The sequence below is a fragment of the Boleophthalmus pectinirostris genome, unplaced genomic scaffold (assembly GCF_026225935.1).
Source record: "Boleophthalmus pectinirostris isolate CB_2022bp ecotype Guang Dong unplaced genomic scaffold, ASM2622593v1 HiC_scaffold_20, whole genome shotgun sequence".
Classification (NCBI taxonomy): domain Eukaryota; kingdom Metazoa; phylum Chordata; class Actinopteri; order Gobiiformes; family Gobiidae; genus Boleophthalmus; species Boleophthalmus pectinirostris.
Window position 1 is genome coordinate 16342497 of NW_026571153.1, and position 16209 is coordinate 16358705.

Sequence of the window (16209 nt, forward strand, 5' to 3'; positions counted from 1 at the left end):
TGAGTAACAGGAAGTTGAACTGAAGATCCTGATATTTGAGGACAAACTTCATAATTGAGACTCTGCTAGGTCATGATAATTACTATATGGAATTATCGTTTAATACATGAAAGGTGGAATAATATTTTTGGAGGCTCAGTATTTATTGTGTGTACAGTTTCTTTGCTCTATTGGGAATTTTACGGGAATTTTTTTGGCTATATGACATGACGAACAGGAAAAGTACGTGTGGCTGGCTCTTATGTAGGATGCCAAGATTATTACAGTAATAATTAAACAGGTCATGAAATAATCTTAAGAACTAAAAAAAAAAAAAATGATAGCTGTAAGTCAGAATGATCATAATTGTAATTTTTAAATCTAATCACATTTTATTTAATTTAAAAAATTGTCATTTATTAGTGTGAATTCTGTGATATTTCTTCGCAAAATAATCATAATGTAGTACTGTCTAGAGCGTACACAAACAAAAAACTTTCAGGTGACTATCCACAATGAGAAAATTCAAACAGTCAGTGAAGTTAAATACCTTGGCCTCATTCTGGATGAAAATCTCAAATTTATCAGTCACACAAAATAGTGAAGAAGATTAAAACTAGTCTCAATTGCTTTCGTTTCATACGTAAAAATCTAATGCCCCACACTTCTAAACTGTTCATGAACACAATGATCTTCTCTCATCAGTCTTATTGTATCACCTCATGGTCGCAGGCTCCTCAACAGTATACACACAGAGCCAATACAAGAGGTGCTACTAGTGGTAATTGCGTTGTTCCAATGTACAGGACGAATGTACAGGGCTACGTTTACACTGAAATGAATCACCATATCACCGTATCAGAAACGATCTGCGTCCACAAGTCTTCCCTATCCACACAGCTTTGAGCATATTTGTTTATGTTTTACAGAAACTAAACTTAAAACCACATGGCTAATTTGCATAAACTAAGCGCTCAAAAAACATCTTGCTATTGTGCGCTGAAGCGGTTCAGCTTCTGTCGGATTAAAAAGGACACAACTCAGTGGAATATGAGTGTTCTTTCTGTGACAGAGGGATGTTCTGCTGATGGTGAGTCTGTTCTGTGCTTCTATCACGTTGCAGATGGTTCATGTTAAACTTTTCAGAGATTATACTTCTGCAGGTCATACGCACAGACCGTATATATTAATGGACATATATTCTAGCTTCTTAGCGTTTTGGCGGTGAATTACTTCAGATCCGTACTCAAATGAATACGTGGGAGCTGGCGGCACCAGATCGTTCCGTCTGGTTTTCAATCGGATTAGTGTGGACGAACACTGCATCTGCAACAAAAACGACTCAAATACGTACTAGTGTGGACGGTGCCTAAGTCAGTCTCTTTCTCCTCTAAAGGGGCCAGACTGTGGAACTGATTACCAGCTGATTTAAAATTGGAAATCAATAACAACAAATGTAAAAGTAAATTAAAATTATTGTAGGTTTCCAATCAAAAATGCACTGTATATATTTTATCTGTATGTAACTTGCTGTATGTGTCTTGTCTTATCTGTTTTTATGCATGCTGTTTACATTTTTATATGGACAGGTGTTGAAAACTGTCACTCAGAGCAATGCATCTGGCTTGTCTAATGCAATTGCGATGTCCTTAAAGGTTGTATAGAGGATTTTCCAAGGAACGAGAAATCCAACTGTTTGTCCTTTTTCAAATGTTGCGCATGCGTGAAAAACCCCCCTCCCCTAAAGCTCCCTAATAGAAACGCCTTCTCCCGCCTCCTCTTTAAAAAACAGTTTGTTTAAAGCTGCACATGACTTGTAAACAACTAACTACAGTGTTGGTTAGGCAAGGCGGAGAAGTGAGGAGCGGGGGGAGCGGGTTGCGGACATTTCGTTCGCGGAGAGAAGTGAGGAGCAGGGAGAAGAGCGGAGCAGGGAGAGAGGAGAGAGGAGAGAGGAGAGGGGAGCGGTAGATTCCGTGCCCGTAGAAGTGAGGAGAAGGGGAAGAGCGGAACGGGCAGCGGGGACAGGAGTAGGAAAGGGGAGCAGAGAAGGTTGCGCGGAGATTCAGTGCGAAATGAACTAGCTACAACATGCAGCAGCAAGCGGACTCTTTCTTTGCCTTGAAAATTACGTTTCAGACATAGGATATCGCTTTCGTGTCCTGAAAAACGTTTGACTAGCTCTTGGAAATAAAGTACGTTTTCATAATAAGCAGAAGTTACCTGTCCAGGAGTAATTTGGCGACCAATGCGTCAGTCTTTAGACCCTGCGTCTGCTTCAGTCGCGCCATCGCTGGAATGAATCTACAAGAATCACCTTAGTTTGGCTTCGCTGCTTTTCCCCTTGTCTTCTTCTTTCAGCGACCTCAAAAACGGACTTTCTTTTGCGGCTAACTGCTCCTGGATTCTTGTCTGCCATTGCAACAAACTTTGTGCTAACTGCGAGGAAGATATAGGTCAAAAAAAGCCGCTAAGAACTGTTGCGTTGGTGGAGTAAACAGCGTCTGTGCGTCTTGCGTCTGTGGACTGCGTGACAGGCGTACGTAAACCACGTACCGGCGGCGCGCAGGCAGGTCAGTTACGCTAGAAACGTAGGGAGTTTGATTGACAGCCTGTCAGCTAACAGATAACGAGGCAGTGTCTATCTATTGGCAAATGTTTAGCTGCCCCACCACGTCCAGAGTTGATGAATTTTATTTCTCTTTTTTTTGGTCATCCACTGCACCTCTATAATGCTATCATTGACAACTTGAAACAAAAAAAACAAAAAAAAATCCTCCATACAACCTTTAATAAACATAAATAAAAAAATAAAATAAAACAGTAAAACGTGGTATTTTTAGTTAGATCAATTAGCAGCTCCAACACAGATACAGAAGGTGCACAGAAAGAACAAGAGCCCTGTTTCTAACATAGGAGCACATTTGAGCTCAATAACTCTTTTTTATTAGTCTCTCTTGAGCCATTAGTTGGAAATCTTTGCCCTAATGGTACAACGTTATATATTGTACCATGGAATACCACCCGCAACAGCAGTTTCTCAGTTTTCTAATATCTCAGCACCTTTACTGTTACAATGTTACTGAACCCACTTAAAACAGTCCCCAAGTCACATCAGCGGCTGTCCACACACGGCTGCATTTGTCACAATTTGTTTCACTTGAGGAAGTCTGCGGGCTTTTAACTTTTTAGGTGGGCCTTTTTATGCAACACATTACCTGCATCCTCTACATCTGCTCAAATTCTCTGAAGAGGGAGATCCTAAATGCTTTTTGCAGTATTGTAACATATGGAATCTAATCTTCTGCAGTCCCACTCAAATGAAAACTAACTTCATTTCCAGAGCTAGAAAACATCCTTCACGCTGCGATCCAGTCATTTTTAAGTTTCCCAGGCCCTGACTTCACAAACTTCGCTGGCTTACATGCGGGCTAATCTGACTAGGCTAACTGAAAGCAGCTGGCTCATGTGGCTACCTGGAAGTCTGCGTAGCTTTACCTAGCACCCAGTAATTACACAGCCATTAGGGCACCTCGTGGCTCCGAAGCGCACAGGGCAGCTAATTCAAACCCTGTCAGTGATTAATTACAATGTGCCCAAGTGAGCTGAGGATATCTGAGGAGATTGGCACAAATGTAAGTCTATCGGGCCACTGGGATTTCGACAGTTTGTGAGGCGGAAAAGGGGGAGAGTAACCCAATTTGGCCACAAGGAGTTGAAAAGGAACGATTATAACGGCAAGAATGTTAGTGCTACAGCCGTGAAGAGAATCAAATCTGGCACAAAGGTATAACTCATACTCACTGGCTATATGCTGTATAAACTATAATGGATACTCTGGCTGGGTTAATGAGTTACTTCTGATTGTCAATTACATTACAAATTCCTATACCCATCTAGTCGTTGTACTCTGACCTTTGTCTTCACCAGTTGGATATTCATTGCAGTTCAGATCAGTATTCAAGTTGCCCAAAATAAAATAAAAATTTGTGTAAAATGCAAAGAGTTAAATTGAAAGTATGAAAGTTACCAAATAAGGTGGTTTGAACTTCAGTAGAATTTTCTAAAACAGGAATGCACCAATCCGTCTTTTTCAGTTCTGATACGATATAGATACTTTTACTTTAAGTACCTGATATTAACAGATTCCAGTGTAGGGATGGAAAATGGCACTTATTTCCTTAAAACAAGGTTACCTTATTACACAAGAGATCCAAGAGTCTGTGTTATGTAACTGTTATTTATCCTTCAAATCATGACTGAATAGCTTCATATGAAAAAAGGTTCAAACATGAGACATTCAAGGCCAAAATCAGCCTTTCTGCTGATTTATTACAGCTATTTAAAGGTCCAACCATGACACTGGCTGAACCAATATAACAGAACCGATACCAAATCCAGCAATTTTTTCAGAATCTGTGCCAGTATTCGATACCAGCTAGGGGTGTAACAATATCCATGTCTCACGATAAAATATCGTCACGTTATGAACCTCACAGTACGATATTTATTGCGATTTCGTGGGAAAGTTCGTGATATGGTGTGGAGGCTCACGATTAGGGATGTAACAATATCCAAATTTCTCAGTACAATATTTTCAGAATGTACATCTCACAGTACTATATTTATTGCGATATTTTGTGGAGGCTAAACAGCTAAAACTGCTAATATGCTACTTTTTCCTCTTAAAATGCCTTGACTTAATCCAAAGAACTAAGACGTTAAAGTGCTTAGAACTGTTATTTCTTCATGTAGTCTACACTGAAATGGAACTATGGTCTATGTAGTGCCCTTTGTCTTTTTTTTTTTTTTTTTTTTTTTTACTATTGCTGCACCATAACTCTTAATTTAAGCAAAGAGACTTGTAATTCGATATATTGTGATGGCCCACGATATTATTGTGAGAACTTTGATGATACGATGTCACGATATTTCTGTTATTGTTACATCCCTAATACCAGCATTGGTATCGCTCTAAAACATGTCTAAGCACTGCTGCTATGTGATTGGTTGATAACACATTTGCTTTCAAAAGAGATTTAATTTAATTAGAAATATAAAAATCCTCTCTAAGTGATACCGTGGCGCCTTCTATAGCCCTGTCCTTGTGTGCTGGTGTTTCATGGTGGTGGGGTAAATCTAAGACTTGTTACGGAGCTGAATGTTGCTGTTTTCTTCAGAAGCACTTGGCAGAACGTGGAGCTGCCAGGCTGGTTTTTGAACTGTTTACTTCAATAAATGCTGCCGAGTGAGAAAAAGGGAAGCAGGTCCGGGTGCGAGGAGAGGGAGGGAGAGCGAGGAGATGGGGGAGGGTATGGGTGAGTAAACAGGGCGAGAGCTGAGCACCAGTGGTTGCTGACTGCACGTTTTATTATGGTGCCATTAAACAACAGGCCCTCTATGGAATGCAGATCCCAGGGGAGGGGAAGGTACACAAAAATGGGAAAGTAAACTGCGTGCCAAAGCTAAAACAATCGTTTGACTCGACCCACAGCGGTACGCCAACTGAAATGACGTTTTTATACAAAGTGGTCTTAGCAGGTTTGTTTTGTAAAAGAAAAAAGGCATATTATCATGATTTGTGCAGGTAGTTCACGTTTTAGTTGGGCTGTATCAAATCGCATCAGTAAAAGTATTACTGCAACACCAGCACAGTAAGTCATCCACTATCTTTCCTACAGAATCTTTTCACATTAAATCCAATTTTACTACATCTGTCTATACCCTTTTCATGTATCCAAAAATAGTAGCATTTCACTTATATACTAATGCATGTAGACCTTTAACACACATTCACTGCTATTCAATATGGCTGACCTCATTGTTTACATTCGAGTGCAGAGGCTGAGGTCATGCATAAAATTGTATATACAGTATCCTGACATCACCATTTTATAATAAAAATCTGTCTCACTCTAAATGTTATGAGTTAAAGACTTTCTCTATATCAATAGGCCTACCAAGGTAATATATCTCAAGTTCACAATATTTAGATCAAATACAAAAAGCACTGATAGAGAAATGAACTATAAAATATCCCGAAGCTATGGACCGCAGCACTGTCTATGCAGTCGCTCCATCTTCTGTGACAGCAATGAAGTCAGGACTGTGAACAGAGCATTATGGACTTTTCCCTGAGCATAGAGGATAACTACTGCATATTATTAAGCGGTATGGCCATCAAAAATAAAACGTGATCTGAAATGTGAAATTCTACACTTAAATAGTTTGATTTTAATGTATTTATTTTCTGTGATCTGTCTCATATTGTGATTGAGTGCTTCTCTTAGGCTACATCCAGACTGCAGCCAGGAGTGACCCAAATCCGTTTTTCGCCCCTGTACGATCTGATCTTTTAATGACAGTCTGCATGACACAGATACGATTTTTTCAAATGCGACCCAGGCCACTTGGATATGTGCTCCAAAAACCGATACACATCCGATCTTTTGACATGTGACTTCAGTCTGAATGGCCAGGTCGTAGTCATACGACTTACACGTCACTCATGTACACAAACGTTCTTTAGTTATATGAAAATTGTGTCTGAACTCCGTGTGAGTGAAGCAGTGAAGCACAATCGCACCACTCTGTGACTCTGCACTCACACGTTCCTTTCTACAAAGCGCCATGGCCAAAAACCTCATCCTTCTCCTTCTCAATCTCCTCCTTAAAACAAATAAGCTGTACATGCTCTGGCTCCGGTACGACAGCAACTTTAAAATCTCCAGGTGCTCAATGCTGCTTCCATGTTTAGCCGACTTCCGTAAACACTGAGCACACTCGCAGTCTGTGACATCGTCGTGTCCTCCAATGCACATGTGGGACACTTTTGGGGCGTTTAAAGTTCACACTGGAGATCACATACAAGTCGCATTTAACTGGAAATGTGAACGACCTCGCAAAAAAATCGGATTTCACAAAAAAAGTCCGAATTGAGCATTAAGCCCTGCAGTCTGAACGTAGCCTTAGTGCAGCTATACCCTCAAACATGAAGCATGACCAGGAGTGGGTGAGCAAGTTCAGAGTGGCAGGTGGACTTACCCAAAGTGAATTGTGAACTTCCAGAAGCAGCAGATAGCTTCAGTTACCAATTTAAAACAATACACAGAACGGTAAATCGTAATAAGAAAAAGAAATGTCACATAAACCCTCTCAAATCAGTGATCTGCCACCATTACTTCACTGGACCACTGCTGATATTCAAACTAGCTGGACACTATTTGGTACTGCTTAGGGTTTCAACTCCACAAGAAAAGCCATTTTGGAGTTTCTTTAAACAATTCAATCCCTGTAGCCATCCTAACGTGGCACATGTTAAAATTCCTCAAATACTAACAACTGTCTATTTTTACAGCATGAGACTGGATGACAAAACAATCAGTTTCATCCTCCACCATAATACAAGATAATACATACTATAAACTTCTCCGGTCAGTGGTCAGATTGTTATGGCTGAATGGTCTACTTTGCATACAATAGCTTGCATGCAACATATGTTTTTCATGCATTGTCCACTGGTGAGCAAAAAGAAACAATGAGCATAAATGTCTTTAATCAAATTTGCAAAGTCTTTGAGATTAAGCACAAAGCCATCTTGGTTTTATCCTCGCTGTGCTCCATTTGAACTAAACTCTTGTCTTTGTTTTATTTTGGGCCTTAACAGAAATGTGGTGGGGGAAATAAATAGCAGGCATATGATTGGGACAGAGATCAGAGAGCGGCGTGATTGGGAGAGTCCAATTATGGTTAATACTTCCAGTACTTTAGCTCATTACTGAAGGAATTCCCACTCAGCAGATGATTCACTTGACTATTGACAAACCACTTGTGAAAACTTTCAAACATGGCTCATTTAGAACTCTATTTATACTAAGTGTGGTCATAATCACAAATTATGCAATGATGACTTGTTTATTTTTTTCAACTTTCTTCTTAAAAGTACAACTCAAAAGTTATGAAGAAAAACACTTTTTCTTTCAAATAATGTCTACTGAAGATGCACGATATTGCAAATTTCCAATTATCAATAATACATAATAATAATAATCAATAACACAAGTGTACTGAAATACTGGTACATGCTCATGTGATGTCAAAAACTGCCTTTTACCGGAGTACAGATAATGTTTGATTGAAACTAAATGCTTGTTTCTTTTGTTAATTGTTATCAAATTATTTAAAGGTGTACTATGTAACTTTAAGTGTTTTAGTGAAATTTGTAGGCTAACCTGTCATATCCACATACCTAACTACATATCTCTATGGAGACAAAATGGAGCCACCACCAGAGCAAGTTTAAGGTTAACTTATTTATCCATGGAGGCATCCGCACTTACAGAAGGAATACATGTTTATCAAGTTCTTTCTGAGCAATTAAAACACCATAATGAAACAGCAGAGGTGGGACCAAGTCGTTGTTTTGAGAGTCTCAAATAAGTCTTTGACCTCAAGCCTGAGTCAAATCCCAAGTCAAATACAGGCAAGTCCAAGTCGAGTCTCGAGTCACTGGCCCATAAGTCCAAGTCAAGTCAAAGTCATCTGCTTTGAGCTTCAAGTCATTTGCAGTGTATATCACTTTAAAAGTAAATTGTACTTAAAAAGTCATGGTATATTTATATAAGAGTATTTATGTAAGAGAATAAGAAATGCTAATTTTTCCCTTGTCAAAATCTTAGTGTGAATCATTACAGTCAGAATAGTAAGAATTCAGATTTAAAAGTGCTAAATAACAGTTATTTTGTGATGAAGGCTCATGTTCTTTGTACTTCCCTCTGTTTTATTGTATTGTACTGTATATTACTGTAGTACATTTGAGGATACATCACAGTATTTCAGTCACATCCAAAGTAACAAATAGAGAAGTGAGAGGGACATGTTCCAATTTGTTCCTGTAAAATTTAGCACTGCATGTATCAACTGTAAAGAGAAAAGTATTTTCTAAAAACATATATATATTTTTAGCAGAAGCATCAAGTCTTCTCAAGTCAAGTCCCAAGTCGAGTCCCAAGTCTTAAGTCTATTTTATCAAGTCAAGTTTCAAGTCCTAAAAATAGTGACTCAAGACAAGTAGGTAACGGACCCTCCAGCAAAGTTACATAGTGTTCGTTAAAGGCACACTACATAGTGTGCCTTTAACGAACACCAGGAAAGTTCAGTGGTTGAAAGTTATTCCTTTATGTAAGCTGTAAAGTTCAAAGGTCACCAAGTCCAATAAAGCCACAGCCATGTCTTTCACTTTGTCATCCTGTGGTTCCGGGCCCAGATGCTAACCAGCACATGGACGCTGCGTCGGAACGTCCAAACAGGCTCTGCTCTTTGTCACTACGGAGAGGTCAGCGACACGGTGTTCACACTTACTGTATCCCATTTCCATATGAGCCAGTGGAGATTCATTTTCAGCCCACTTGAAGAACTTGTGAAAACATGTCAAGTTTCCTGCTGCAGGTAGAACTCAAGTGGACCCGGGTTCACATATGGCTGACTTGGACAAGCTGCAAGTCCGCTCTGGGCCTCTTGTAATACATTATGCTGAACTAATATTAATTATCGAGTCCAACATGCCAAAATTGGAGGAGATGGATGTCAAGTTTTATGCCAAATAAAAATGCAAAACTACCGAGGCAGTGCCAATAATATGAATAACAATATTGTCTCTCATGTATTACATTGATGGGAAAATATTATTGCTCTTCCATTATGCTTGAACACACTGCAAACCAAAATTAAGAAAACTTCCTTCGTCTTTTCTTCCTCAATTCTTACCCAAAACTTCAGTACCATTTTACCTCTTTGCTTTCTGACCTCTGGCATGGGACAGTTAAAAAATGTGTATTACGTTTATCATGGCCAAAATAATAATAATCAAGACTAATATCACTTTTTTAATTGCACAGGGTTTCAAAAATGTTGGATGTACTCAGATTTTCTATAAACAATATATACTGAAGGTCCTTTCCCTATTTATAAGTGAAAACAACAATGATTAAAGAGAACATCGTGGATAAGTAGCTTTTTTCCTGCACATTCTGGTGGTGATTCATGATAATTCACGAGTACTGTCATCCTTTTTCATCACAGTTAGTAATATTATTGTTTGTCTCATCCCTCCTCTATACATGAGAGTCAAAGCTCACTCACTCCTGCTATTCTGAGGGCAAAATATCAATTTGCCACGTTAAATTGCACTGTCTGAACCCTGACATACTTTGAAAGTTTCAGAAGGCAATTTCTTGAGCGCTTGTCAAAAGAAAAACACATAAACACAAGTTGCTAAAAGGTTTTGTGGGACAGTAGTTGTTTCAAAATCACAAATAAAATCAGTTTTGTCTAGATTTTGCATTTAAGAAAGACCAAGCTCATATATATGCGTATATTTCTAGGCTATTGTACTGAAGGGGAGAAATCCAGTATATTATAAAACCCAAAACAGTTCAATTCAGTGTGTGTAGTCATAGGTCACTGCTAAACTCATAATTATAAAGCTGCAGAAAATACTGTTACTGCTCAAATAACAAGTAATTGCTTTCGAAATTCCACACTGGCCCCTGTGTTCATTCCAAATCTGAACAATGCACTAAACAGGAATAAATGTGTCCATCTACTGGCCATAGACGGGAATTTCAGGTAACTTGCCCTTTTCCCCATTTCCACCAGAACAAGTGAACAACATGAAGAGGTCAAACAAGCCCCCAGTGCATATCGCCTCTGCATAGCGCTGTTTTAAATTCCTTTCTCTCTGTTTAAGTGTCAGCTGCCTGCCTCCTTCATAGTGATCATCTGTGCAAATGCAATGAAACACAATCCTAGAGACTTCCATTCATTTTCAATTGAAAGCCAACGCACGACCCCCTAATAATAAGAGTGACGCACGGGGAAAGTACCTTACCTGGTGGGCAGTTGCATTCAGGTGAGGTTTGCCTGGCGGTGCGTATTTTCACGTAGTTCTCATAGGAGCGCTGCAATTTGAAACGAAGACATTTTCATTCATTAGCACGTGGTTTCAATTGGCAAACAAATTAGCACATCATCTAGCCCAGATGATAAATAATTAGGAGTTAGCTTCCAATAAAGATGACAGGTTTGCGCGCGTAAAGTTGGATAATTGGTTAAATTAAAAAAAATTGCTCACCTGAGATAACAGCTCTTCCACTCTTTGCTGAATTAACGAGTTTAAATCCTCCACCGAATAGCCAAAGGTGTGCTCGCGTTTCCCGCTCTCCAAATCCACCACTCGGCTCCTGATATCAGCCGCGTTAAAGCTCAAAAAGACGCAGAAGGCGACGGAAGCCACCGAGAACAGGGACGAGATTAGTCCGAACGCCGTGGAGTGACAGTGCCGTCTCTTCTGGGCTTCTTTCTCCATGTTTGCCTCGCACTTTGATGCTAGTCTTGCCTCCGGGGTGATCATTTAGTGAAGATAAAACTGCTGCACGCGTTGCCACTGGGAGCGAACCGCATTTGGCGCCTGTCACCAATCAGAGCGCACCGTTACAAGAAGCGACGGCAGCTCGACGAAAAATACAGTAGGCTATAGAGACGGTGTGGGTCTTGTAAACTTGTTGCACCTAGCTGTCGACTACCACAGAGAAAATAATGTAATATTGAAGTAGAGGGTAAAATAAAAGCGTGCGTAAAAGGAGACAGGACTGGCTGCTACTGTGAGCTGGCTCTCTCTGCTCGCCCCCTAATAACACGCCTCCCAACATGTGGACCCTACGCTCAATTAGGGGCAATTGTCAAAAAGCAGGGCAAGCAGCCTTGAGTCTAGCAAAGTAGTCATTATGAACCATTAGCCACTTTCCTGCTCTGTCTTATAATAAGTCCATAGGCTATAATTCTCTATAGACTAGACAACTGTTAAATGCATTATAACAGCAAAATTATAGGGTATTCAAAGTAGTATGGAGAGAGGGTGGGAGAATCTAGTTTTCTAATATAATTGCTAACTTGTTGCACCGCTTTTTTTTTGTTTTGTTTGTTTGTTCACTGTTTACTTGGCCTATACTTGTAGATATTGCCAATAGTAATGTCTGTTTCAGCAAATGTGATTCAGTCCTTAAAGGTGCATTATGTAACTTTTCTAGTTGGGCTCTAGCACCTCTGCTTGTCTCTATGTCTACACCAGGAGCAGAGATATCTCCTGGTGTAGACAGCTCCTCTGATGATGCTTTCTCAGCTGGTTTGCCTGTATTCAGCCTCACATTTTACTATAGGTAGTTTTATGTATTTTAACATGTTAATGTGTGTAATGAGCGTGTGTGTGTGAGTTGTTTGGTTGTGTGGGGTTGTGCAGCTACAGGGTTAGGTAGGTGGTGGGCAGAAGGAAATCTGGGCTTGTTTTCAGTCACTGTAAAGCAGTTTGTGTTGCATTTTTGTATGAAAAGCACTTTCTAAATAAAGTTTGATTGACTGATTGATATTACTTATCCTGCATTTTTCAAGTTATGGTTGTGTTTATTGAATTACAGGTGTTTTTCTAGCATGAAAATCGTGCATTCTTACTGTGAGCACAGTCGCCTCTCCACATACCCGTAACTTGGATCACCTGCTTGTCTCAAAGGAAATAAGTTCAATGTCTAGAACATTACGGGCAAAGCAATGACATCTCCATGGAGACAAGCAGAGGTGACGGACCCCCCACCTGAAAAGCTGCACAGTGCACTTTTAAAGCAAAACATATGAAATTGTGAGATAACTAGAACATCTTTGCATCTTCCCTTCCACAATATATAATTACATCCACCAAAGCATGTCAGCTGAAGATGTCAAACAACTGAAGTGGACTGTGGACAAGAATTAAAGCATGCTCGGATATCTGCTTTGTACTTGAATTATAATAATGAGATGGCAATTTCACTGACAATGTTCAGCTCATTGTTCTTATAATTAAAAAGAGATGTCACAAAACACTGGTTTGCTTTGAGTAAGAAGTACGTGGCACAAGATCTGTGCTGGAGAAGATGACAAAACATGAAAAGATCATAAATACCATCTGGATCTGACAAAACAACTTTCTTACACAATGAGGGAGTGTTAATGCGAGACACTGTAAGCCAAACATTGCAGGTTTTTGTTTTGTGTTGTTTGTGTTTTGTTTTTGTTTTGTTTTTTGTTTTGGGTTTTTTTCACTTTGCACTTTGAACGTTTAGTCTTAAACAACAGCACTGTTTAATCTACACGTAAAGATGATTTATTATTTCATTTCATGGACTTGCTTCCATAGATTTATATGGGACAAAAAGGCAAATTTCTCACATATGGACTTGAAGATCACCTCTTAATCGCACCTATACTCTAAACTGTGTAATCTTGTACTTCATCATGTTGGATCTTTTTATTCCCAGTCCCAAAAATGATGGAAAATGTATAATGTTCACACAAATTTTCACTTCGCTCTAGTTTATTCCATTACTAATTTAAGTATGGATTTATTTATTTTTTTGCCATTTCCACTTATTCCTTTCTTACTTTCTGCTTATTTTGATAAACATTGCATAATTAAATGTATTAATATTAGTTTTTTTTTCTTATACATATAGGTATATAGTTCAGTAAACTAAACTAAAGAAAGGATTTTTTTTTTCTATTCCAGTGTATAGGAGCTGAAATTCCACATTAAAACACAGATCTGTTAAGCCTGAGTGTGTAGTGTAACTGGTTGTGGTTGAAGAAACTGTTGATGTCTTGTCAGAGATTGGCAGCCACGTCTCAGAGTCTTTGGACACCTGTGGATTAGCAGGTTCAATCCATGATTTATGGACCATTATAAAATCTTCCTACCTCTTCGCAACAAAATATAGGCAAGTGGAAGTGGCCTGTAGGTTGTATGTATGAATAGGCCTATGCGTTCATGCGGACCAACCGGGGCCCGATGCACAAGTATTTATCTCCATCTAGCGGACAAAAGGCAAATTACATCTAGTACAGCATAAACTCAGTTAAGTCAATGGGACCATGGGTTTATAAAACCTTATTATACTTCCATGGATTTGATCCTTTCCACCATGAGGTCCTAAACAGGACATGTCAATTGTAATGAGTGACATATTCTCAATCAATCTGAAAACGTGGTTAGCTCACAGATGGAGAAAAGACGTGGAAAAGCTTATAAGATCCCATACATTGAGCACCCGTGTATAATGAACTACTGCCAAATATATATACAGTAATTTAAGATTTTAAAAAGTCTCCGCTGGTGGTGCGTTTTTGGTTGTGCGCGCGTCCTCGCCTTGACAACGGCCCGCGCCAGGCGTAATCCATTAGAGTTTATTTTTAGATTGTGTCACTGCATGCCGCTCTTGTTCACTACACATGACCCATGTTCTTACGGTAAATTATTTAGTTAGTTGATTCAACTGGTCTGTAGCGAAGATCTAGTTTGGATAGAAGAAAGAGGCATGTGCGTAACATGGCAGAACCAACCGTGAGGTAAGAACCATTTCTATGTGTGCATTGTCTATTTTTAGGCCACTGTTGGATTTTTGCACAAATGTCGTTGCTGATTTGTGCAACAGAAACTGTAGATTTTAAAATTTCGAAAATGAAAACAAAGATAGTAATAACGTTAGGGCTTGCAGTAGGAAGGAAATAGAAATGACCACTTATTTTACGTGCAACTAAAGACCTTTTAATGTTATGTCCAAATGTAACTAGAGCTCGGAATGCAACATCAAAATAACACAGTTACGATGGAAGTTCGCCATGTTTGGAGCGTGCAAAATGTCCACAGGGATACATCAGCCAAAACTGTAGCCCAACCATGTTAACTTAGCTCGGTCACTACTGCCAAATCCACTGGTCACACTGGAGTGGCTGAACCTACTTATCAAAGTCTTATCTCGTCAGGTCTCAGAAGCAACGCTGGCCCTTTTAGAACTTGAAAACTGTGGTTATGTCCTTAGGCAAGACACTTCTCCCACATTGCCTGGTATGTGTGTGGTTGGTGGTCACCGGAGGTCACCGGAGGGGTATTAGTATGATTAGTATGAATAATCAGTATGAATAATTAGTATGAATAATGCACAAAATTGTAAAGCAACTTAGAGCATCTGAAAAAGTTCTATATAAAACTAGCAGTTAATGCATTATTACTGAGGACAAACACTTTAAACTGAATGACATGCGATATTTATCATCTTAAAATAGCCTTATCTTAAACCAATGGACAACTGAATTCTAGTTAATATTCTCCCAGGTTTATCTTTGTTACTGTAGATTACTCGAATGCATTTCTTCTACAAACTTATTTTATAATAGAAGTTAATTTTATTATAGAAGTAAATTTTATAGAAGTAAAAACGTTTATACAAAATGTCGTCTTATTGACAGTGAGTGAATAGCTGTTGAGATGAGCAGACAGATTTCATTCTGTAAGCAGATCTCAGTGGTTTGAATTGCATTGTGGGAAACCAGAGATAACCACAAAAGTTGGTTATGTGTTAATGTGTTTCAGTTCTTTTCACGTAGCCCAAAAATGGATCAATCATCCCTCTAAGCTGCCAAGGGTCACAGACTCCCATCCCACAATGTGTTGCTGTAATCATGACAACCAACAAACAACCACCTACAGATGTAAGTATGGTCTATTATCTATGTCTATGGTCTATTCATTTACTGTTTTTATATGAGTGTGCTTTCTCTTGTAGGTGACTTTAAAGAATGGAATCTTTCTAAGTATAAGCCTTACAAACCCCATGACAACCTCAAAGTGTTCCAAGGGGTCAGTTTAGAAGAACATGACAAAGAAAGTGAGCCGATTGAAAACAGAACTAGCTACAGGTCTTCATTCATTCCTCATCCTGTGCAACCCAAGAAAAGATTGGACAAGTCAAGGACCCAAACCAGTAGCATAATATTGGGCGAACCAACAAACTGTGTCCATTGCATGTCTGATTCATGTCCTGGCAAAGTCCCCCATATCAAATCCTGGACATTGGACACAAAACTCCCAAGCTTTGAAAACGGCAATATGAATAGGTTCCTGTCAACAACACATGCTGATTACATACCACACACATTGCAAAGAAGGAAGCCAATAAAACAAACCAGGCAGAGCAGTCACAGAATCGTCAAATCGCCTTTTGTAGGGACCACGACTATGAAGGATCACTACATAGAATGGGAGCTTCCACGCCGCCCTGTCACCAGACTTAAAGACAAAAAGGACTGGAAGAAAGGTTTCGATCAAATGTCTTTTTCAATGTGCAATGGTGACAATTGTCATGGCAA

At 39.3% G+C, this 16209-nt stretch overlaps 1 protein-coding gene across 1 annotated transcript in view; it reads right to left on the reverse strand.

Moving 5' to 3' along the window:
- LOC110159357 (collagen alpha-1(XXV) chain) overlaps positions 1-11344 on the reverse strand; it is a 235444-nt gene extending 224100 nt beyond the window's left edge. Inside the window, exons 1-2 of the mRNA XM_055156054.1 lie at positions 11111-11344; positions 10868-10937 (exon numbers count right to left, since the gene is read on the reverse strand). Of these exons, the coding sequence (XP_055012029.1) occupies positions 10868-10937; positions 11111-11344 (304 nt within the window). The remainder of the gene's footprint in view (positions 1-10867; positions 10938-11110) is intronic.
- Between the last annotated feature and the right edge of the window lie 4865 nt (positions 11345-16209).